We start from the raw sequence: 25,705 nt of genomic DNA on the forward strand, positions 1-25,705 counted from the left end.
AAAGAGCAGAAGTGTTGCCCTTCCCGCCTCGCTTCGCTTCTCGCTTAAAGCAATGAAGCGAGCGCTTTTTTAATCACTACCACGCCATTTCATGAATTCGGGCGACGGACTCTGATTCGCTTAAAATTTTGTGGGCTAATCAAAAATGACCTAATGAACAATAGTCATTGCTTTGCCATGTCCGTCGTTTTTTGATATTTTAAGGCCATAAAGCTTATTCAGGACTATTTTCAATTTTCGAGTGCTAATGTCCATGTCATTTTCATGAATTTGGCGACGGGCTCCGAATAATCTACAATTTTGTGGGCTCGTCAGAAATGAACTAATGAATAATAGGCATTGCTTCGCCATGACAGTTCCTCATTTTTTGGCGTTATAGGATCATAAAACAAAATTCAGGATGATTTTCAGTTTTTTGTGTGCTAATGTCCACGATACCTTCATGAATTCGGACGACGGGCTGTGATTCACCTAAATTTTGTGGGCCTTTCAGAATCGACCTAGTGAACAATATCCATTGTTTCGCCACGATTATTCCTCGTTTTTTGACATCTTATAGCCATAAAACATAAATTCAAGACGATTTTCAATTTTTAGTCTGCCAATGTCGACGCCATCTTATGAATTCAAGCGACGGTTTCCAAATCGCCTAACATTTTGTGGACCCATCAGAAACGGCCTAATGAATAATATCCATTACTTCACCATGATTATTCCTCGTTTTCTAGCGTTTTAGGGTTATAAAACAGGAACTCAAGACAATTTTCAATTTGTCGTGTGCTAATGTCTACATCATCTTGATAAATTTAGGGGACAGGCTCCAAATCACCTAAAATTATGTGAGCCCATTAGAAACAATCTAATGAACAATAGTTATTTTTTCACTATGATTGTTAAAACATGAATTCATGATGATTTCAAGTTTTTCGTGTGCATCATGAATTCATGATGATTTCAAGTTTTTCGTGTGCATCTTCATGAATTCTAGCGACCGGTTCCCGATTGCCCAAAATTTTGTGGGTCTATCCAAAAGACCTAATGATCAATAGTCATGGGTTAGCCATGACCGTCCTTTGTTTTTTAGCGTTTTAGTGCCATAAAATAGGAATTCAGGACGATTTCTAATTTTTCGTGTGGTAACGTCCACGCCATCTTCATGAATTCAGATGATGGGCTTCGAATTGCCTAAATTTTTGTGGGCTCATCTGAAATGACCTAATGAAGAATAGTCATTGCTTCGTCATGACGGCTCCTCATTTTTTAGGGCCATAAAACAAAAATTCAATACGATTTTTAACTTTTCGCGTGCTAATGTCTACACCATCTTCATGAATTTGGGTGATAGGCTCCAAATCGCCTAAAATATTGTGAGATCATCAGAAACGACCTAATGAAAAGTAGTCATTGTTTCACCATAATCATTCCTCATTTTTTTGGTGTTTTAGATTCATAAAACAGGAATTTAGAATAATTTTCAATTTTTCGTATGCTGATGTCAACGCTATTTTCATGAATTCGAGCTATTGAACACCAGATGAAATATCTTTTGGGTGCACATATTCCTCTGTGGAGACGATCGGGGCATGGAGATAAGGGTCTTTATGACTATCAATAATTCGATTTTATTTCAATTAGGTTTTGCTCTAGCTTCAGGAGGAGATAATTCCTTTCTACAAGGAATGTGTGGTTTTTAACCAGAATCATCTTGTTAGCTTTTAGAATCATCTCGAAATCTTTCGCTTATGTCAAACTTGAACCACCACCATATGCTGATGAGTATTTTCTCTAGCAATTAGGGGTACAATTTAAATATAATCAAACACAAAGGTTTTGTTGTGCTCAAATATTTCGACCTTTCAAGACTCATGTTTCTTCCCAAATAGCTATAGTTGCTAGCGGACTCCAATACACACACTGACCAATATATGGTTCTATATTACACAGCATACAGCATACTTCTCTTGGGTTCTTCTATTTCCAGTTTAAAGGTGCCAGGGTCAAGTCTATAAGACAGCCATGAGACTATCCCAGCACCGCGGTTGGGGCTGAAAACGATCATCTACGGGTCATTCTGAGAACGATCATATACGGCTCAATGACCTGAAGGCCATGGGGGCCGTCTATCATGCTCTGGTCTAATGGCCATGACTCATCCACCAAACTTGGCCTACACACTCTGGTCTAATGGCAATGATTCATCCACCAGACTTGGTATCTCATCTCCTTAGAACTCAAGGATACAGTGGTACGAACCTATGTGAATCTGTTTTAATTTAAGGGGGTTCAAAACTAATGCAGCTTCTAGACACAAGTGATTTAATTAATATCGAATCAGTCTGTCACGTCTTAACATAAATCATATTTAACTTCCAGCGCATCAAACAGGCATGAAAGTAGCAACATGAGAAATCAATTTCATGGTCAACAAAAACTAAGTATGCTGCGATAAAAGGTCAAACTGTAATAAAGAAAAGTAAACAAATTCCTCGCAGATAGTAGTGTGCCATAATTAACAGTAACAAAGAAAAATCAACACGATCCTCAAATAGTTGTGCGATATTAAACTCCATCTGCTCCTTTCATGACAACTAATTTTCCTCAACCCACTAGAGAAGAAAACGGAATCTATTCTACTTCTTGTAGGTAATCATCTATTTCAGTTGGTGTGAGAATTCTGCAAAGTAATGAACCACTAGCTTTTAACCATCTAAAAAAGAGACATTATGTTCAAGTTCAAGGACAAACAGACACTTACTTGAATACTTTGTCATTGCCAATGATGCCAATTTCAATGTTTTTTCCGGAGATCTGCCCCTCAAATCTGGATAAAGTATAGAAAGTAAGATTTATAGTTGAGGGTCCACTTGGAAGCTCATTAAAGATTAAAAGAACATAAAATCAAAAATTTCCTAGGTAAATACTCCTTTAGTTCAAGTGCATGATATTTTCCGGTATCCTCCTTTTGATACGAATAATAGGTAAATACTCCTTTAGCTCTGATGTTATCAAATGAAGCAAAATAACAGAGGGGATCTGAATCAATTCCTCTTCCAACAAACAGGATATGGCAGAAACACACCTTATCGACAGGAGAAATTCATGAGCAAACAAATACAGCATATATGATTAAGTTAGATGCTTACCCTTCCTTCAGGGTCAATATAGCAGTGTGTACAGCATCATCAAGTTCAATATCCTCAGTGTACCTGGGAGAAGCATGAACATCATTTTTAAACGCAAATAAAAGTTAACCAGTAATTGCAAAAACTATACAAATTGTCTCTTAGTTTGCAAATAACAAAATTATCCCTAGTTGATTGTCCCAACTCCCAATACGTGGACAACATTATCAAGGTGGAAAAGGAAAAATTGATTACATCCCTCTGGGCACACAAGAATTTCAACAGTTTCAATCGCAAGTGGCTGCTACTATAAGCCAGCAATTTGAGCAAAAGATTCTTGATCATGATCGGTTATTTACCACCTTTTGCTGAACCCTCTGCATCAATAGAAGTCCGGTTTATTCATGCAAGTGCAACTCTATTTTAATAACCGAGTAATCCTCCAGGGCGAATGGCACACATTAGAAACTCAGTGGATTAAGTACCAAACTTTTTCTACAGCAGGGTTCGCCTAATCAACACATCATGTGCTACGCTTTTACCAGTAGACCAAAATCCTGGGGGCGCAAGTGCAACTAGGAGTTAGGATTTCATGAACTCATCCATCAGCACTTCAGCAGTGACTATGCTTGAGCACACTTCCTTCTCCTCTTAAACCACCCTCCTACCCAGCTCTTGTCCTGATGGTTGGCTTGATATTTGCACTTCTGAATGGAGCCTTGGCACATCCAGCAAATTAATAATTACTCATATTGGGTGATTGCTGATGAGACTAAAATTGTTCAAACTCTTACAGAGGCACATGCGACTCTGTAAGACCAACAATTATTCACTTTTTACGCAAAATATTACAAGAATTCAGAGACAGGACTTAACAGCTGGACAAACTAACTCTGCAGGGTGTCTTTCTACTCAGTTTGACATCCAACTAATACAAAGTTATACTCAATTGTTGGCTCTACATATACACCAAAAAGTGTTACCTATGAGGATGTTTCCCCAGCAAAATTCATGTTCCAACCATTTCCATCTTTTGGCAGTAGAAAACAGAAGCACAAGGAGATAATGCATCACTAATATGGTGCACAGTTAAGAATTAAGATGGAGAAAGTTTGTTGTCAAAAAGGATTGGGATAGAATTAGATGTTTGACGGCATTATTGGGAGATAGTATAGCTGTCATGGATATAGCAAGGGTTTTCAGAGTTTAGCTTATAAGGTAGTGGCCAAAGGAGCAGAACCCTTTAAAACTTTTAACGGTATTTTCGATAAATTGATCTGTGCTTGAAGTGTATTTTCAGATAAAGTAACAGCGACTTGAGTATCAGTATAATATAAGCCTGATCAACTTAGGAAGCTAAAAGATAATGCTCAAACTGAGATAAAAGTATACAAAATTCCGTGTTAATGACTCACCTTTTCTCGAGAAATGTCTTTGCATTTGACACGTTCTTTCCCATCGCAGAAGCCTTCCAAGAGAAGTATGAGCCTGATGGATCCACCTACATGACAGAAGCAAATTGTATATTAGAACAGTTCTATCATCAAAATTCAGAATCCTGTATTGATTAAACAGGTCATAAAGAAAAACATTCCCCATTAAGTGGGAGAAGTAACAGATGAAGCACACAAGAATGAATGTATAGATCAACCAACATTAGGCAAGTAGCTCATATGCACCTCAATAACAGTGAAGGACATCAAGAGACAAGAGATCACGCCAGAACAAGACATAGATTACCTGATATAGTTGAGGACCTTTGTCATCATACCCCGCAACCAAGAGAGAAACACCAAATGGCCTTACACCACTGCAAGGGAAAGAATAAGAAAATTAACAGAATTAAGAGATTGTGGGAAAAGACTACATAGGATGACTTCCAATGTCATTAAAAATCACAAACAGATAAAGATTATAGACACCTCCTTTTAAAAAAAAAAAGAAAAAAGACCATACAAATTTATGGTACATAAGATAGAGAGAAACTCCAAATGGTCTTACACCACTGCAAAGGAAAGAATAAAAAAGTTTAACAGAATTAAGAGATTGCAGAAGAAGGCTACACAGGATGACTTCCAATGTCATTAAAAATCACAAACAGATAAAGATCATAGTCATCTCCTTATCAAACAAAAAAAAAAAGGAAAAGAAGAGACCACAGAAATCTAGTTTACATAAGAAGATCAGCCTACTCTCCGATTAATAGCTTCTTTTTTTCAAAATAACAATGGTGTTTAGGTTTGCTTGCGCACACCTCGACTATTCCACCGGGTACCCACTACCTCCCACCAGCACAGGCAGCAGGTAACTTGTCTTCACTGTTAGAAAAGCCTTGAAAAGAATCCAAAACACTGTAAAAATCTGCTGCACTATTCAACTCCCAGTCATTCACATGCCTTGTGAATGTTATGTTTCAAGCGTCAAGAAGTACCAGTAGCTTGCATCATCCGAAAAAGGTCTTGGTATTATTCCTTCAAAGGCCTATTCTCAATTGTCATGCAAAAAGAAAATCTTCCTGCCATCACTTACTTTGAAGATTGCCTTCTCTGTAAGTTCAGGCCGGAAGGATTCTCTAGTCTTCCAGACGGTGTTGTCAAAGGTTCATTTAAGGCGTGCTTAAGCCCTGAAGCTCATAAAGAGCGCTTCGCCTCGCTTAAGCTGCGCTTTGATGTAGTCAAGTAACTAAGGCGTGCACCTTTGTTGCCCACAATTTCTATCTTGAATCGAACAGTACAAAATAACACACATAATCGGCAAATAACTGAATTTGTTTTCAAGGAAAACATTATGAATGAACTTATTATTTGTTCTTGAATTACATAGATTTTTTTATCTTTTTTCCTTCATTGCGCCTTTTTTTACTAAAGCCCACACTTAAATTGCGCCTTGCGCTTAAAGTCCCAATAGACTTGTTTGTAGCACATTGTTGCCTTTGACAACACTACTTCCAGATTGCCAACCCATGTGATGTTCTCACTTACTTGGTACACAAGTGATCCTCAATCCCTTACGTGTTCTTAGTAACGTTCCTCCATAAGGCCTCTTCCACATAACTGAATCTCCATAGTCACTTCAAAAATAGGCTTCTTTTGTGCTTCCAAAGATCTTTGATACCTAGTCCTCCGTCATTCACAGTTTTTACAAGTGTGTTCCATTTAACCAGATTAAAAAAACTTCCTCTTGTTGTTCCCTTGCCACAAAGAAATTCCTTATCACTTTATCAATTCCCTTCTCAGTTTTAGCTAGCAAGGGAACAAATACATCACATAATTTGGTAGAGGGTCCAAAACACTATTAATTAACCAATCGGCCATCAAAGAAAAGGTATTGACTTTTCAAGCTTTCAAGTGTCTTCACTCCCTGCCATATCGCTTCAGCTTTGTGTTTGCACCCTAAGGAAGGACCAAGTACACAATAGGTCAAGTCCCTGTCTGACACCCAGATTTTCAGCCAAACCAGCATATTTAGGAACCTCATCGACTGGGAACAACAAGCTTTTCCTCCAATTAATATGGAGAGGAGAGAAAGCTTCAAAACCCACATGTGATGAAACAGGCATGTGCCAAATTTACTTAGCTGAAAATCATTCTTGGGCAGAAAGAATGTTTTGGACGGTGGAGAATTTTTGGACAAATTCTACTTTTTCTTTTTTTGCAGGAGGCCAAGCTTGGTTCCCTATAAATGTGGAAATTTTTCACTTCCTAAACACAAGCAGTCTCATATACACTAAGTTTTGATAGACTACGAGAAAATATAACGAGGGTGCCCTAGATAGGAAACAAAAGCTCAGAACGTAAAGTGCAAGAGATATACGAGGGGAAGAACACGGGAAAACGGAGAATCCAAGAAGATTAAACTTGTAACAGCATTTCATTTTCTTCCCTTCTCACACGACATTCACAAACACCGTAAAACTGCATCTTCTTTTCCAACTTCTTTAATACCAACACCAACATACAAGGTCCATTAAATCCATCACGGGTTCAACCCCACCGCAGACAAAGTCCCGGTATTGAAGTGGAGAAGGGTAGAAAGGGAGGCCCACTATCTATCGAGTCTCGAACTGTGCGACACTGTCTGGGATTTCTCAGTTATCAAAAAAGAAAAAAAGTTTTCCGAAATGCGTTCAACTGTACTCCGTGACAGATTCCACAAGGATAGTGAAGGCAATGATGCTTTGTACATGTGTATATCAAAGAGTTCATTAATTACGCACACCGCACACTATTTTTTCTACTATAAGCTAATATTATCTGCAGCAAGAATGTATCATCACATTAGTCCACTGCGGACATATTAGTCACAAGCTACACATGTAGCAAAGTTGTCTAAATGTTGTGCTTCATGAATATCAACAGCATCAAATCAATTAACGACGGACTAACTCCTTCAGCTTTCACCGGTAAATACATTTAGAAGATGATTGACCCGCTATTAAGTTAATATAGCAAGAAGTTGAGGGCAACCACATTACTTAGTAAGAATATCAAAGCTAATTTTGACAAGGCAGAAAATGTCAAAGGCTGATCATCATCATAAATAACTACACAGTGGTTAAATGATTTTAACAAAAATAAAGTGAGCACCCAAATTGCTATCCTTCTTAAGTGAATTTGACATAAAACAGTAGTTACCCTGATTGCGTGAATTCCTGCATGACAGCAGCAGTTTCCCTCACCAGTTGTGTGACAGGGATTGGTTCCTAAATAGACAGATCAGGAAAAATAGTACACATAAGTTATGCTCAAACAACATGCACATAAACAAGTCAGTTGCAATACAAGTAACTGCACATGTAGTTGAAAAATGAGGAAGGAGGAATTATAATACAAGTGAATGTGTATTCAAATACTCTTTCAGTATCCTAATTAAGTCAAACATTAACCAGTAGGACAACTGTATAAACTGTCAGCATATCAGACAAAGTGGTATCATGTAAGCAGCAACTCCAGAATACCATGCCAATCAATCTTAGCACTGGTAAAAACTTTTGTCAATAAGGTTTAGCAATGGTAAAGACAAATTCATACTTTATAGAGTCGATAATATTGCTCAGCCTGCTTTCTACTTTTTCGCACCAAAACTCGAGAATCAGGGCCCATGCCGCTGCAACAAGAATCTTAAATGTTAGTCAAGAATATGCCTTGAAAAACTGAGGTAGCATTAAAGCATTTTTTAAGCTAGCTTCATGAACTGAGGAGCTCTTGTAGGCTGTAAATAAGCATTAAGCTAGTCTCACATTTATTTTATTGTTTTTGCGGAAAGGGGTCAAAACTACCCCTAGACGATTGGAGTTGGTACAATAAGCATTAAGCTAGTCTCACATTTATTTTATTGTTTTTGCGGAAAGGGGTCAAAACTACCCCTAGACGATTGGAGTTGGTACAATAATACCCTCCGTCCACCTATTTTGCAAAAATTACCCACCGTTATCTTTTCGACTCAAGACTACCCTTACGACTAGCAGCCCTGTTAGGTAAAAAAACTTAATAAATTTCCATGTGTCATCGTCCCATTGACCTAACTTAAAACTTACCTAAATTAAAATAAACTCACCCACATTCTAAGACCCATAAACAAAAATACTTTTTCCTAGTCTGTCCTTCTTCCTCTCCCTCTTCCGTTTCTTTCTCCTCTTTCCTTTCAAAAATATTACAACATCTAGAACTCTCACACACCCATTTTTTTCCCTAAGCAAACAAAACTCTCTCTTATAGTTAATCACCTTCCTCTTCCTATTTCTTTCTCTATTAAATGTACACATCAATACTCCTATTTTTTTCCATCATAGAAATACCATACAGTTAGATACCCATCAGAGAAGAAGAACTGCAACAGGTTCACCAGGTCAATGCTAGAATTTTCAGAATTCATCAATGATATGGGATTAGTAGACTCACAGTTACTGGGAGGGAGGTTCACACGGAAGAAAGGGGTTGACCACAATATTGCTGCTAGACTGGATAGATTCCTAGTATCAGAAGAATGGGATGTAGGGTTTAGAAAAATTAACCAGTCAACCCTACACAGAGTTACATCATATCACTCTCCTCTGTTACTTCAAAGTGGGAATTGGGAACCAGTTAAGTCCTATTTTAAGTTTGAAAACGGGTGGTTATTGACTGAAGGATTCAGTGAAAGAATTAAAAGTATGGTGGGAGTGTTTCTCCTGTGAAGGTAGACCTGTGAAGGTAGACCTGACTATATCCTAGCCTTCAAGCTGAAAGCTCTGAAGGGGAAACTCAAAGAGTGGAGCAAATCAACTCAAGGCAATTTGAATATGCAGAAATTGAATTTGCTAGGCCAACTAGCTGAATTGGAAGAGGCACAAGAATTGAGGATGCTGAATGAAGAAGAGAAGTTCAAAAAAGCTACCTTATTGATTGAATTTGAGGAAAATGCTAGGAAGGAAGAGATAGCATGGAGGCAAAGGTCTAGAGCAGTTTGGTTTAAGGAAGGGGACAGAAACACCAAGTTCTTTCACAGAACTGCCAATTCACACAAAAGGTACAATAACATTGACAAGCTACAAGTGAATGGAGAAACAATGGAGAACCCTGCAGATATTAATAGAGAGATTGTTGCCTTTTACCAACACCTTTACACAGAGGCGGAGGAGTGGCGACCACAGTGCAACTTAAGGGACTGCCCCACCATCAACACAGAAGAGAACCAAATGCTATTGAGTCCAATTGAACCACAGGAAGTATGGGAGAGTGTTAAAGCATGTGCAGGGGACAAAGCCCCAGGTCCAGATGGCTTTACCATGGCCTTCTACATCCAATGCTGGGATGTGATAGGCTCAGATGTGATTGCAGCAGTACAACACTTTCAGGTAAATGGGACTTTTGAAAAGAGCTTTAATGCAACTTTGGTGGCTTTGATTCCAAAGAAAGTGGGAGCCAAAGAATTGAAAGACTTCAGACCTATTAGCTTGATAGGGAGCTTCTACAAAATTATATCAAAGATTCTAGCAGAAAGACTCAAAAAAGTCATTGGAAAATTGGTGGACACTCAACAGATGGCCTTTATCAAAGGAAGGCAAATCATAGATGTTGTTCTGATTGCAAATGAGTGTGTTGATGTTAGAATGAAGAGCAAAGAACCAGGCATTTTGTTAAGCTAGACATAGAAAAGGCTTATGACCATTTGAATTAGGAGTTTCTGCGGGCAATCGTACTGAAGATGGGCTTTGATGAGAGATGGATCAAGTGGATCAAGGTCTGCATAAGCACTGTCAAATTCTCAATTCTGATAAATGGATCCCCTGTGGGATTTTTTTCTTCACGGAGAGGCTTGAGGCAGGGGGACCCTATATCCCCTTTCAATTCATTTTGCCAATGAAAGGCTTAAACAGTCTGTTTAAATCTGCTAAAGCCAACAATTGGATTAAGGGCTTCAGGATGAATTCAAGAATTCTAGAGTCAATGGAAGTATCCCACCTGCAATATGCAGATGATACACTGGTGTTTTGTGATGCTGATAGAGATCAGGTGCTTCTCTTGAGAGTGATATTCATCTTGTTTGAAGCTATTTCTGGATTACATATTAACTGGAACAAGAGTTTCATCTATCCAGTTAATGTAGTAATGGAGATTAATAGCTTGGTGAATATTTTGGGAGGGAAAGTAGGATCACTGCCAACAGTTTACCTAGGAATGCCCCTTGGAGCAAAAAGCAAATCTAAAGGGATTGGAATGGTGTAGTTGAGAAGTGTGAAAAGAAGTTAGTCAGCTGGAAAAGCCAGTATTTATCACTAGGAGGGAGACTTACATTAATCAACAGTGTACTGGATGCTATGCCAACCTATATGATGTCCCTTTTTCCTATGCCTGTAAGTGTAGCAAAAAGACTTGATGCACTGAGGAGAAACTTCCTATGGCAAGGAGCCAGTGAGAAGAGCAAGATTCACCTAGTCAGATGGGATGTTCTCACAACAAGCAAAAAAGAAGGGGGTATGGGGATCAGGAACTTGAAGACTCAAAATCAAAGCCTGATGATGAAATGGCTATGGAGGTTTGCCACATCAGAACAATCCTTGTGGAAAAATGTGATTGAGGTAAGGTATGGGAAGGAAGGAAGCTGGAGAACCAAACCTGTGAACACTCCTTATAGGGTTAGCCTGTGGAGATCTATCAGAAATCAATGGCCGAAATTCTGTAATAAGTCTAGTCTTAAAGTTGGCAATGGTATGAAGATTTCTTTCTGGGAAGACAAATGGCTCGAACAAAGAACCCTTAAGCAGCTATTCCCGGACATCTACAATCTCAGTCAACAAGTTTCATATGCTGGAGCATTGTGGACATGCCAAGGGTGGAATCTCACTTTCAGAAGACTCCTAAATGATTGGGAAATTCAAAGGGTGACAGAATTTTATAACACTTTAGAACAATTTAAAGGGACCTCTAACATTGAGGATAAGGTGCTTTGGCAAGGGGGAAAAGAGGGCAAGTATTCTGTAAGATCTACCTACAAGATTTTCAACCAGCCTAACAACCAGAATGATCGGTGGCCATAGAAGATGATCTGAAAAGCAAGAATTCCTTACAAAGTTGCATGTTTTACTTGGTTATTAGCAAGAGAAGCAATCCTCACACAAGATAATCTCACCAAGAATGATAGGTGATGCATTCCTTACAAGTTAATTTTTGATGTTTTAGATCAATTGTGAGTCTTATAGAATCTTAGGCCTCTCTTCTGGTTTCCCCATTGTAATTTTCAGAAGGTTACACTATTAGTGTAACCATTTCATATTCAATACAAACATATTACCTTTTCAAAAAAAATACCATTCATCATCAATTTTTCTTATTACACTGCTTCATACAATAAGCTCAATCAAGTGTTTATTACAGTCAAATTCTCCAATAAGTCGTATTCTCTCATATTCTCAGGCATAGGATCTCAAATATTTCCTTTTGATTTAACCATCTCTTTTTTAAAATTGACGATGTTGATATAACCTGAAGAGCATCCTCGTACAATAGCTTAATTTATGGACATGATCGGATGTTCAGACAATATTGAGCTAATGTAGAAGAAAGTTGTACATTCGGGTGAAAGTTGTATGACATAAAGTATTGGTTACTAAAAAATTTGGTTGTCTAAAAATAAAACTTTAATGGTGTTTGCAGTGATTATTCAAATAGAGTACAAGGTCAAAAAATGATGAGAAGAAGAAGAATATGAACGCACACACGCTAGAGGGGAGGGGGAGGGGGGTGAAGGGGGGAGAGATTTTTTTTGAGACAGAGGGGGTATTATTGTACCAACTCCAATAGTCTAGGAGCAGTTTTGACCCTTTTCCATTATTTTAATTTAGGTGAGTTTTAAGTTAGGCAAATGAGACGATAGACACGTGGAAATTAATTAAGTTTTTTTTAACCTAACATGGTTGTTAGTCGTAAGGGCGGTCTTGAGTCGAAAAGATAACGGTGAGGGTAATTTTTGCAAAATAGGTGGACGGATGGTATTATTGTACCAACTCCAATAGTCTAGCGGCAGTTTTGGCCCTTTTCCGTTGTTTTTGGTAACAAGCTAGTCTCACATGTTGACATTTAAAGGCAGTGTTTTCACAAACAAAAAGCACAAAAAGCAACTATGTCCATGGAGCTTGAATTGAAAAGTGAAGTGCACGTTCCATTGAAACAAAGTGCACAATTTACGAAATTAATAAGTACGAAACATATATGAATTTAGTACCACAAAAATCAGATTACAATTAAAATAACTAATTTTTACATCCAATACACAACAACGTTCATATTAATCCTTAAAATTGAGATTCAAATAACCGACCACTTCTCGTTGGTAGCATTGCGTGTCAAATGTTTGAAGTGCACACTTCACTGAAGCACATTGCTTCACCTATGAAGTGATAACCCCCCTAGTTCGCATGGCATCATTGCTTTAAGCGACGAAGCGATGGCTTTTTAAGTCTTAATAAGAATGATGAAAGGAAACCCTTCCCCGCGCTTTGTGCACGGGGATGCCCTATGTTTAGCCAGGCTCCACTGAACTGTCAGTGTGAAACTGACGAGGACTATGCGACTTTTTCACTAACATGATGCTGCTTATTATTGTGACAATTCATATAAATATCACGGGAGTTGGGGATAACTAAATGAATTTGCACGATCTTTTCATGGAAATTCTGCTTCTGAGTTCCACAAAAAATTTCAACTATAAGAGCAATGCACTGAGTCCAATATGAACTAATATCCAAGAGCCAGACCGGAAATTTGGGTTTAGATGAAATAAACCAGGACATTCTATTGAATGAACCTCTGGTCACTTCATGGTTGACGTTAAACATGCGAGAAAGGAAACCAACTAGGCCAATCAACAAAACTAACAAAAGAGCTCCCCTACAACAGAGGACGGCAACCATAATCTGATGATAGTTACATACCACTCAAGGTATGCTTACTATGGATCCTTGTATTCTAGAATATGAGAAAGATAACTGGAGACAATGAACATAACAGATCTAACCTGTACACTACTCCAATATTTGGTGTTAAAACTTGAATCTTTTGCACCTGTGATACACATATAAAAGAGGAGGGGAAGATGATGGTTACTGTAACCACATAGATATGTAATATATATCAAGTGTTAAGGAAACACAGCAAAAAGCAAGAAACCTATTGAAATTCCCATGTATTCCAAAACACACCAGCAGTCATGAAGCTTAGCGCTAATAGAGGATCAATAAAGTAGGAAGATTAAACTCCACTATTCCACAGTTCTGCAGCACAGAAGAGAAGTGCTTAAGACCGAGACCACGACACTAAATGCACTTGTTGATACATTGCCTGGCGACCGTCCTTTGAATACATTTGGAAAATTACCCTCTAGAGCACTAAATTAAACACTACTAAGAAAATACATAGAACTTTAATATCTAAGCAAATTCTCATTGACTGACTACTGAAATTTAGAAATAAATCCAAAAACTACAATTCATGCAATCTAGATGAAGCCCCTAGGGATGCAAACACAAGTACAATCAGTCATGAGCAGACCATGAAGGGTGATTCTAAAGAGATAAACTTACAGATGCTTCATCAACCAAGATGGATGGCAATTTCTTCTCAGTTGCAATTACAACACCATTAGCAGCTGCAGTCATCCAATTAGACAAATGAGATCACTATAAGGATTAGATAGTTATTGACAAAAAAATGAAAACATAGCTATCTAATTTTGTTAGAAGGAAACTTTTTTATGACAGATTGGACGACTATATTAAAATGTCTTATCACATAACAAATACATATCTTGACGAAATTAAAGGCCTAGGCAGGGGAATGTAATAGCATCATCTATTTTGCAAATCCATTGAGATCTAAATCAGTTGTAACAGGTAAAACTGACAGATATTTGAAAATGGAGAGCTTCTTTTTGTGGCATTCTCTACATCAAATTAGACTATGATTTCATGACACATGCTGACGGGAAGCGTTTTTGTTTTTATGTCAATACTGCCGGACAATGCGAGTTACTCATACGAACGAGTACCTATAGACATAAAAAGTTACAATTATAACGGCTAGAATTACCTTTAATCCCCAGTGATGTTTGGCCCGATCCAACCGCCGTCAAGGCATGTTCAATCTGAACCAGCTTTCCAGATGGACTATTTCACAGCAAATCAGTATAAGTGAATTGCACTTGATTGAAGGAAAGTATACATATAGAGAGGATATACACACAACAACTTTTCAGCCCTACCTGAAAGTGGTAAGTGAGAAAGAGTACTGACTATCACCCATTTGAATTAAATGCTAGTCTTCAATAGAAACCCTGAAAAATAATGGGCCAAGGAAAATGAACTATTAGTTGGAGATTATGCGTCAGTGACAATGTTGAGTGTATCCTATTTATTTTAGTTGCTAAGAAATTATTTATTTCATGACATAGAAATCCACGAGGATCAATGGTGCACGGTTCGAAACTCATGGATAGTGGGCCCGCCCCTCTACGCTTCTCTACTAAACTACTAGGCTTTTGCCAGGGCAAGGTTTGAACTCATGACATGCGCCTGACCCACACATCAGGTGTTTGCACTCTTGCCAGTTGGTAAAGAATTATCTGAATACGAACACGAAACGTACCAAGAAATTGCCGAAGACAATAATCAATCACAGAACTCTTTCAAGACAGAAAAAATTAGTTTAGACAGAACTAAATTAGTTAATTCTCGCTCTACTTTTTGTTTTCTAGTGACATCGGAGACAGCTCACGAGCACCTCGTCAAATCACTACTCAACCTGCCTAAGACAGATCTTTAACCAATAAGGGAACTGATTTTTCTTTTCTTTTCTTTTTTTTTTCTTACAACAAAGAACCTTTAATACATAGTAACTTACAAGGCTAGGTCAAGAACAAAAGACACTAAAATTCAAAGGATGAGAGTAGGAGTAGGTCACAAGAAACCTAATTGGGTTCTCTTTTTTCTCCTTTTTATGAGAAAAATGGAGAACCCCAGATAAAAAAATGATTTTTTTTTTTTTTACTTTTGCTATTCCTCACTGAATTCGTAGCTCCAAACATTATGCTAAATTTCTTGATAGGGCAAAATTAGCAAATCTAAGTAAGTAAAAAAATGAACATAAGGGTGAAGCCACCATCGAAACCCCAGGTAACACATAATGTTAAGTTCATAACAATAGCATCTGATTCACACATTTGGCCAAGGAGAGACGAAATACGATACACTTCAGCTCGAATCAATTTAACGGCTAGAATACTAAGCTTGAAGAGTTAAGATTAATAGGAAAAATAGAAGAGAGAAAGAGGGATTACCGGATTCCGGTAGTAAACTTAACGGAGGCGACGAGCAGCGCCGGCGAATGAGTAGAAAATAGGGAAGTGCGCGAGTATTGGAGCGTTAAGTAGGCTTTGGGATTCAACGTCACAGTTCAGACTCCGCCCGTCTACTTTATTTCTTGTTCTCGGAGAAAAAGAAAATTGATTTTGTGACTTTGTAATTTATGTTATAAAATAAAAGCAATGCAGTAAATGTAAACAAGAAAAGATAGAGAGAATGGAGAAGTGTTTTCTTGTTTCACTTTGGTGTAATTTTTCATTGCAATTACATGATCTTTTATAGGCATAAAAAGTAAAGATGATGGACATAAAATAGGAAATTTAATCTTTAAGTAATTCACAACATGGGCATCCATGTGGCATCCAATGTAGTATCCAATATAGTATCCAAAGTAGTATCCAATTTACAAAATATTCATAACACTCCCCTTGGATGTCCATGTAAGATAATGTGCCTCATTAAAAACTTACAAAAAAAATATTGGGATGTACATAGTTATTTATAATATGCATTGCTTGCTGCCTCATTAAAAACCTTACCAGGAAAACCCAGGGGACAAAACCTTGGTTAAGGAAAAGAGTGCAGTGTGTAGTTACTCCCCCTGATGAAAAATCACTTAATGTCTCGAAGACGACGCATTCCAATCTTATATATCAGCTTTTCAAATATTGAGGTTGGTAATGCCTTAGTGAACAGATCAACCAAATTATCACTTGAACGAACTTGTTGTACATCTATTTCACCATTCTTCTGAAGATCATGAGTGAAAAAGAATTTCGGTGAAATGTGTTTTGTTCTATCTCCTTTGATATATCCTCCTTTCAATTGAGTTATGCATGCAGCATTGTCTTCATACAATGTTGTTGGAATATTCTCTTTCGAAAAAAGACCACATGTTTGCTGAATGTGTTGAGTTATAGATCTTAACCAAACACATTCTCGACTTGCTTCATGAATGGCTATTATCTCTGCATGATTTGAAGAAGTAGCAATCATAGTTTGTTTTGTCGAACGCCACGATATGGCTGTACCTCCACTTGTAAATAAATAGCCTATATGAGATCGACCTTTGTGTGGATTAGACAAATATCTTGCATCTGCATAACCAATCAATGATGGCTTGGATTCATTTGAATAAAATAAACCCATATCAATGGTCCCTTGGAGGTATCTGAATATATGTTTAATACCATTCCACTGTCTTTGTGTTGGCGAAGTACTAAATCTTGCCAATAAGCTTACTGAGAAAGCTATATCTGATCGGGAATTATTGGCAAGATACATTAATGCCCCAATTGCACTAAGATATGGTACTTCGACACCAAGAAGCTCTTCATCATTTTCATGAGGTCGGAATTGATCTTTCTTTATATCAAGTGATCTCACAACCATCGGGGTACTCAATGGATGTGCTTTATCCATATATAATCACTTTAAAATCTTTTTGGTGTATGTCGATTGATGGACAAATATTCCATCTTTCATATACTCAATTTATAGACCAAGACAAAATTTTGTCTTTCCAAGATCTTTCATTTCAAATTCTTTCTTCAAACAGTCTACTGTTTTTGGAAGCTCCCCAAGAGTTCCAATGATATTTAAATCATCAACATACACGACGATTATAACAAATCAGATCCAGACCTTTTTATAAAGATACAGGGACAAATTGGATCATTTTTGTACCCTTCTTTCAACAAGTATTCACTCAGGCGATTGTACCACATACGTCCTGATTGTTTCAATCCGTATAAAGATTTCTGAAGCTTTATTGAACAAGTTTCTCGAAAATTTTTATATACTTCTGGCACTTTAAATCCCTCAGGTATTTTCATAAAAATTTGGTTGTCTAATGATCCATACAAATAGGTTGTAACAATATCCATTAGATGCATATCAAGTTTTTCTTGTACTGCCATATTTATGAGATACCTGAAGGTGATAGCATCCACTACAGGAGAATATGTCTCCATATAATCAATTCGAGGCCTTTGAAAAAACTCTTGTGCCACAAGTCGTGCTTTATATCTAACGACTTCATTTTTATCATTTCGTTTTCGCACAAAAACCCATTTATACCCTGCTAGCTTTATGCCTTCAGGTGTTCGAACTATGGGTCCGAAGACTTCACGTTTTCCAAGTGAAGTTAACTCTACCTGGATAGCATCTTTCCATTTTGGCCAATCATTTCTCTGTCTACATTCATTGACAGATTTTGGTTCAAGATCCTCATCTTGTTGCATTATTTCAACAACAACATTATAAGCAAAAATGTTATCGATAACAATATTATTTCGGTTCCATCTTTTCCCGGTTGAGACGTAACTTATTGATATCTCTTCATTTTCATTATTTTTAGGTACCTGGACCTCCCCTAAGGTCTTATCATTTGTTACGTCTTGGGGCTCTTCTTGAGCCACTACCTCTGTGTTATGTTCACTTTGATCACTTGCTCCTTTTCTTCTTCGAGGATTTTTATCTTTAGAACCGATTAGTCTACCACATTTCAAGCATGGCTTAGACTTATTTGCTCTAATTAATTGTTCTGTCAGGATATCAACTCGAATTGGAGTATTAGCAGCTGGAATATGTGACTTAGTCGCCCTTGATAGGTTAGTGAATGCATCTGACAATTGATTTGCAATATTTTGTAAATGAATAATCTTTTGAACCTCTTGTTCATATTGATTTGTTCGAGGATCTAAATGAGACAGTGATAATGCATTCCAATCTATCTTCTTTTTCAGCTGCTTATTTTCTCCCCCTAATGTTGGATATACTGATTCATTAAAATGGCAATCAGAAAATCTTGTCGTAAATAAATCTCCAGTTATCGGCTCTAGATATTTTATAATAGAAGGAGATTCATATCCAACATATATCCCCAACCTTCTTTGAGGACCCATCTTTGTGCGTTGTGGTGGAGCAATTGGAACATATACCGCACAACCAAAGATCCTAAGATGGAAATATTTGGCTTCTGACCAAAAGCCAATTGCAATGGAGGGACTTTATGATAACTTGTGGGCCCTATCCGCACAAGTGCTGCTGCGTGCAAAATAGCATGACCCCATACTGAAATGGGAAGTTTTGTTCTCATAAGCATTGGTCTAGCAATTAATTGGAGGCGTTTGATCAATAATTTTGCTAGACCATTTTGTGTATGAACATGAGCAACCAGATGCTCAATTGTTATCCCAGTTGAAATACAATAATCATTAAAGATTTGGGATGTAAACTCACCGGCATTATCAAGACGAATTGTCTTAATTGCATAATCTGGAAATTGTGCTCTTAGCTTTATTATTTGAGCCAACAATCTCGCAAATGCCATACTGCGAGTTGATAGCAAGCATATATGTGACCATCTTGTAGATGCATCTACCAAAATCATATAATATTTGAATGGTCCACATGGAGGGTGAATGGACCCACATATATCACCCCGTATACATTCCAGAAATGCAGGGGATTCCATCCCAAATTTAATAATTTGATGGTCTAATAATTAATTTTCCTTGAGAACACGCAGCACAATAGAGTTCCTTAGATTGAAGAATCTTCTGATTCTTCATTGCATGTCTATGTGAATTCTCAATTATTTTACGCATCATATTAGAACCAGGATGGCCCAACCGGTCATGCCAAATAATAAAATTATCTTGATTAGTAAACTTCTCGTTTACTACGGCATGTGTTTCAATCCTGCTAATACTTGTGTAGTATAAGCCGGAGGAAAGAGCAGGTAACATTTCAAGCACATATTTCTTACCGGACATTATTGTAGTAATATAAAGATATTCAATCTTTTCATCATTTGTAGTCTCAATATGATAGCCATTTTGGCGAATATCTTTGAAACTTAATAAGTTTCTTTGAGATTTACTACAATATAGTACTTCATCAATAGCCAAATTTGTTCCTCCTGGTAGTAATAAATTGGCTCTTCCAGAACCTTCAATTAATCTTGTACTACCGGATATTGTATTAACATTCGCTTTTTTCATTACCAAATAAGAGAAATATTTCTTATCTTTTAAAATAATGTGTATTGTAGCACTATCCAGAAGACATATATCATCTTTATTAATCTTGAGTCCAACTGAAGACTTGGGAATTTTTATATTCTTCATAAAAAAGACAAATAATACATCATAAGAAATATGAAAGACAAGCAGGAAAAAAACATTAAGAAATACATTAGAAATGTAGAAACTAGCAACACATGATGCATTAGGAAAATACACTCAAGAAAAATAAACTAGTTGCAAACATAAACATAACAACTTTTATAGCTTCATTCCCCAGTAAGATGATTAGTTCTTCAGTCAATATCCTCAAAGAAGTCCCCAACTTCTAAATGAGTAATATTTGTTAGGCCTTCAAAATCAGCATCTTTATATGCAAGATGTGCCTTAGAATCATATTTATTTGAGGGACCTGCTTTATCATCATTATTTTGAAAGGTCAAGTGTGACTCCACATTATTTTCTTTTTTCTTGAGGGAGACTTGATAAAGTTTGACAAAATGTTCTGGTGTACGACAAATGCGTGCCCAATGACCTCTCATACCACACCGGTGACACATACTAGCTTTACCTTTTGAATGATTAATTTGAGAACCCTTATTGTTCTATTTCCACCATAATGACGATAATTGTTTCACCCCCTGCCACGTCCACGTTTACTTACGACCATGTCCACGACCATGGTAATTATTTTCTTTTCTTTCAAACTTATCATATGTTGCTACAACATTCACTTCCGGAAATGGAGCTGACCCAGTGGGGCGAGCTTCATGATTTTTCATTAATATAGTATTATTCTGCTCAGCCACAAGTAGGCATGTGATTAACTCATAATATTTCTTAAAATCTTTTTCACGGTATTGTTGCTGTAGCACCACATTTGAAGCGTGAAAAGTAGAAAATGTTTTTTTCCAATAAGTCCTCATATGTGATAGTGTCTCCACATAATTTTAATAGAGAACTTACTTTAAAGATAGCAGAATTATACTCACTTATGGTTTTAAAGTCTTGCAACCTTAAATGTATCCACTCATACCGAGCTTTCGGTAATACCGTAAGTTTTAGGTGGTCATATCGATCCTTCAAATTAATCCATAATTCAAGTGGATCTTTTACAGTTAAATATTCAGTTTTTAACCCTTCATGTAGATGATGACGAAGGAAAATCATGGCCTTCGCTTTATCCTGATTTGATGCTTCATTTCTTTGTATAATAGTATTTCCAAGACCTTTAGCGTCAAGGTGAATTTCAGCATCAAGAACCCATGATAAATAGTTCCTCCCGGTGATGTCAAGTGCCACAAATTCAAGTTTTGATATATTTGACATAGTGAAAACTATCATAAAATATGAATAAGTTAGAGAAATAATTATAATAATAAACAATTAATGAAAACAAAACAATTAAGGTAAAAGAAATGAAAATAGAGCTATCTCATGTTAACAATCTACTATTTCATTTTATTTTTGCCATAAAGTAGAAATTACATACTTGTTTCATTTCACTTTATATTATTGAGATATATGTTTTAATAGAACTGAACGTGACTAACATTATTTATATGTTCCAATAAATATAAAGTAATTAAACTATAAAATTATTGCTTGTCAATTTATTTCTCACAGTTCTTCAAAATGCCTTAAAGATATGTTTTTATCTAGGGAGTCCATGAATATTATAAGTATGACATTAGTGCATAGCTAGTTTGATGACTTTGAGGTCCTCTTAGAGTTGAGCACAGAAGGAAATAGTTATTTTATCACTGCAATGTACTTAAACTATTTAAGATGCCCAAGCGCACAAGTAATCTGCAAACAATGAGCATATGATATGTATTACCATAAATAAAATGATTATAATGATACATACCTTAATGAAATATGGCTCAACTTAGCGGGAGTTAAGAATAAAATTAGAGCTTCGTGCTGATAACGTGTTATAAAATAAAAGCAATGCAGTAAAATGTAAACAAGAAGAGATAGAGAGAATGTAGAAGTGTTTTCTTCTTTCACTTTGGTGTAATTTTTTATTGCAATTACATGGCCTTTTATAGGCATAAAAAGTAAAGATGTGGACATAAAATAGGAAATTTAATCTTTAAGTTATTCACATGGGCATCCAATGTAGTATCTAATGTAGTATCAATGTACAAACTATTCATAACACTTTAAAATATATTGACGCCATTATTTTTATTTCGAAAATTGGATATAAAAGTTTTTAAATTGTCTATCATAGTATGCTACTTAGATAATTTTTAAATATGCAAAATAGTTTTTCCCAGGATGATTAAGAAAACCCTTGTATATTTATATTAAAAATTTAAGAGAAAAGATCCAAATTCGCCCGTGAGTAATGCGAAATACTTTATATTGCCCACGTTAATAATTAGGATCAAATAATCCGCGTCATTATCAAATCGAGCTAAAATTGTTCCTACCAAATCACAGTCAACGTGGGATACTTGGTGCTTACATCACAACATTTTGGGATGTAGTTCTTCCCTAAAATCTCACGTGAACACAAGATACTTGGTGCATCGGTTGCCCGTTATTAACTAACAGTCAACTCTCACTACTAAGTATTCTTGCTTCTAATATTAAATTTTGACCAATGATTTTCATTTCTTCATATATTCAAATAGCTTTCTTCCTATTTTATTTTTCATGCAGGATAAGAGATTATTTTATTACATTCAGGGGCGGACCTAGAGCATTGAATATGGATTCTCGGGAACCCAGTAACTCTTGCGTAGACCCTGTATTTATATTAAAAAATTCACTAAATATTTATAAAATATCCAACTGTGAACTCAATTATTATTGCATATTAATTTGAAATTACGGTAGGACCCCGTAAACTTTAATTCCTAGACTACTTACATTCATGCACACAATAAATTAGGAAGCCTCGTTCTTTTAGGACTTAATTTTATACATTCATAGTACTGGCCAAAAAAAAAATTAATTAATTTTACTAGATCAATTTCTTAATCTCATTACAATCACAATTTATTTGTGAATCATCAAAACAACGCATGAATCAACATTATCGTATTGGGTGACACAATTATCATAATAAGTAATGCATAAATTGATTGAGCAGGAGGTCCCCAAATGGGAGGTCGCAGGTTCGAAACCCCCTACATGCACATGCTTTTTCAGTCAAGCTAGTCTCAATTAAGCAGTTGGATTTGAATTCACAGTAGATAAAAGGTGCAATACTAAATAGGAAAACTTACTTGTATAAAGAGGATATATGATCTTACAAGAAATGATTTAGAATTCACAAAACAACTCTTTGAATTCTGCTATATTTATAGCTATTACAAATGTGATCCGACTTAAAAGTTGATAAAAAAGAAATTCCACTTCTAATTAGTGGCAAATTCCTTCTATCTTCTGCAAGATCCTGCACATGTAATTAGATCGCTTTCAAAATCTTTAGAGACTACCAAGCTTGATACTATCAGAAAACATAACATAAAATTTATGGCAATATAAAGAGTTTTACATTATAAAAATGATTTAGTATGTTATAGTAAGTTACATATCAATAGTTTAGGTTATCAATCCAATGTTTATTGACAAAAGTTTCCTGCAATTACATTTTAAGTAACGTAATTGTATAAATATTTTTTATATCGTTAGTGAATGAAAACTTAAATATTTTATTTTCAGTTATCCAAAGTACAATAAACACTCCAAGATATAGAGAAAGTCTGAGAATTTTATTTCTTAGGGAACAATATTGATTTTGGACAAGTACCTTCTTTCATTAGACATGAACTGTATGTATATATCTCTATGGTTGACAGTCAACTTGACGCGAAGAGAAAGTAATTACTATTGGGTATTCAGGATCCACTGACTTGACTATTAGATTAGCGTCATATAGGGTCCATTAAAAAGGAAGCGTTCATTATCAAGAGTTTCTCCATACCCAAGATCTAAACCCGAAACCTTTGTTTAAGGATGGAGTAATCTCATTCATCCTATCGGATCCATAACCCTTGGATATGGAACTGCTGTTCATGTTAAGAATGCTTTTAAAGAAAAACTGATATGCCTCAGAATCTCCATATATAGAGTTCTTGAGTCTCAATTCTCCTCAAAGCAGACATCCTCCATAGGAACTAATAGAGGACGAGTCAAATGATTATTTGAAGCAAAATGCAATAATGCTGTATTGGTGTAAAAATAAACTTGACCAGTGGATTAATGATGAGCTGACAAATGGCACAAGTGTTAGAATAATAAAGAAGAGTGGAGATTGGAAAAAAGATATGGGGAAAACATCCATAGGGATTGTTTACAAAGAGACAGTACCTGGCAACGGGGAAAGAAGAGATAGGCGCGAAATGCACAATTAAAGATTATAAAGAAGAAATATTTATTAATAGCCGCGGATATGGAAAGGAAATCGATATGATTCCTGATTTAGCGCGATTGATTATTATTTGGTTTTATAAACTCTTTTTTGTTATTTAGATAAACATAGACGTGTAGCCTATATATTATATTTATTAAAAGAATTTCGTTTTATTCAAATCTAGCTATAGTGTTTCAAAGAACTATACAACAACAACAACAACAACAACGACCCAGTATAATCCCACAAGTGGGGTCTGGGAGGGTAATATGTACGCAGACCTTACCCCTACCCCGAAGGGTAGAGAGGCTATTTCCAGGAGACCCTCAGCTCAAAGATGATTGTTGATGTACTATCATCAATGAATTCACAAATATATTTTATCAGTATTTTATTTTTGTTTCTCTGCTTAATTGAAGATTTTTACTTTCAACTCTTGGAAGGAAGCTACGATTTTCAATAAGAGTTTCTTTTCTTTTCTTGATATTTGGTTTCTATTATTTCATATTCTTCTATATCAAGAAAAATGAAGTAAAATTGATTATTAGAAAACCGATTTATTTTATTATTTGCTTTAACCACAAATACTGTTATTTAAAATCTTAATTCCTAATCCAAATCCTGAACCTGGTTCAGGCTTGAAAAAAGCAATTCTTCTTTTAATTTCGTACCATCAAATTATGTATGTAAAGAAGAGTTTGTCTTCTTCAAACAGATAAACATGTAGCAGCTTCAATACACACTGAAATTATGGTACACAATTGTTTGTTTTATTGAAAAATAAAACATTCTGACAAATAATTGAATTAGTGTGATGCCCCACAAGATCCAATATAGACAGTAAGCAATCTTGTAAAGATTAAAAAAGTACAATTAAACAATGCAGATTCAAAACCTTCAATAGGCTGATTTTTGAGTGCTCACTGATAGAAGATATATCATTTTAATACTACCAAAAAGTTAAACAATTGGTGCTCTTTAATAGATCTATATGGTTTTCTCGTACAAGATCAAAAGATTTTCAATGATGATTCTTTGAAAATCCAATGCAAAATGCCCCTTTTTTCCAAAAAAATAAAATAAAATTGCATGGTGTGGACAAGATAAACCTTGATTCATGCATGAAATCATATTATATGAATATAACTTATACAAATTGAGAGCGTAAAAAATATTTACATATAAGTGAATTTTAACTTGTGATATGTAGCAGGTTAGTTAACTTTTTTTCAGGTTACTATTAATATTATTGTAAAAATTTATTATATAGTACCTGAAATGACTATTTATGGCTGTGCAGGGGGGCATAAAATCTTCAGAATCCAAAAAGAATTAAACAATAAACTGA

General features: G+C 36.0%; 1 protein-coding gene across 1 annotated transcript; it reads right to left on the reverse strand.

Moving 5' to 3' along the window:
* Positions 1–2,390: 2,390 nt before the first annotated feature.
* On the reverse strand, positions 2,391–16,083 carry LOC107796873 (proteasome subunit alpha type-2-A). Its single transcript, XM_016619701.2, has 12 exons — positions 15,933–16,083; positions 14,859–14,930; positions 14,687–14,763; positions 14,182–14,246; positions 13,617–13,663; positions 8,153–8,228; positions 7,757–7,824; positions 4,863–4,932; positions 4,538–4,623; positions 3,144–3,206; positions 2,756–2,821; positions 2,391–2,674 (listed from the first exon to the last, which is right to left on the reverse strand). Exons 2-12 carry the CDS (start codon positions 14,897–14,899, stop codon positions 2,626–2,628), a joined length of 708 nt encoding a protein of 235 aa, XP_016475187.1. The 5' UTR covers positions 14,900–14,930; positions 15,933–16,083; the 3' UTR covers positions 2,391–2,625.
* Between the last annotated feature and the right edge of the window lie 9,622 nt (positions 16,084–25,705).

The sequence above is a fragment of the Nicotiana tabacum genome, chromosome 1, assembly GCF_000715075.1.
Source record: "Nicotiana tabacum cultivar K326 chromosome 1, ASM71507v2, whole genome shotgun sequence".
NCBI classification, from domain to species: domain Eukaryota; kingdom Viridiplantae; phylum Streptophyta; class Magnoliopsida; order Solanales; family Solanaceae; genus Nicotiana; species Nicotiana tabacum.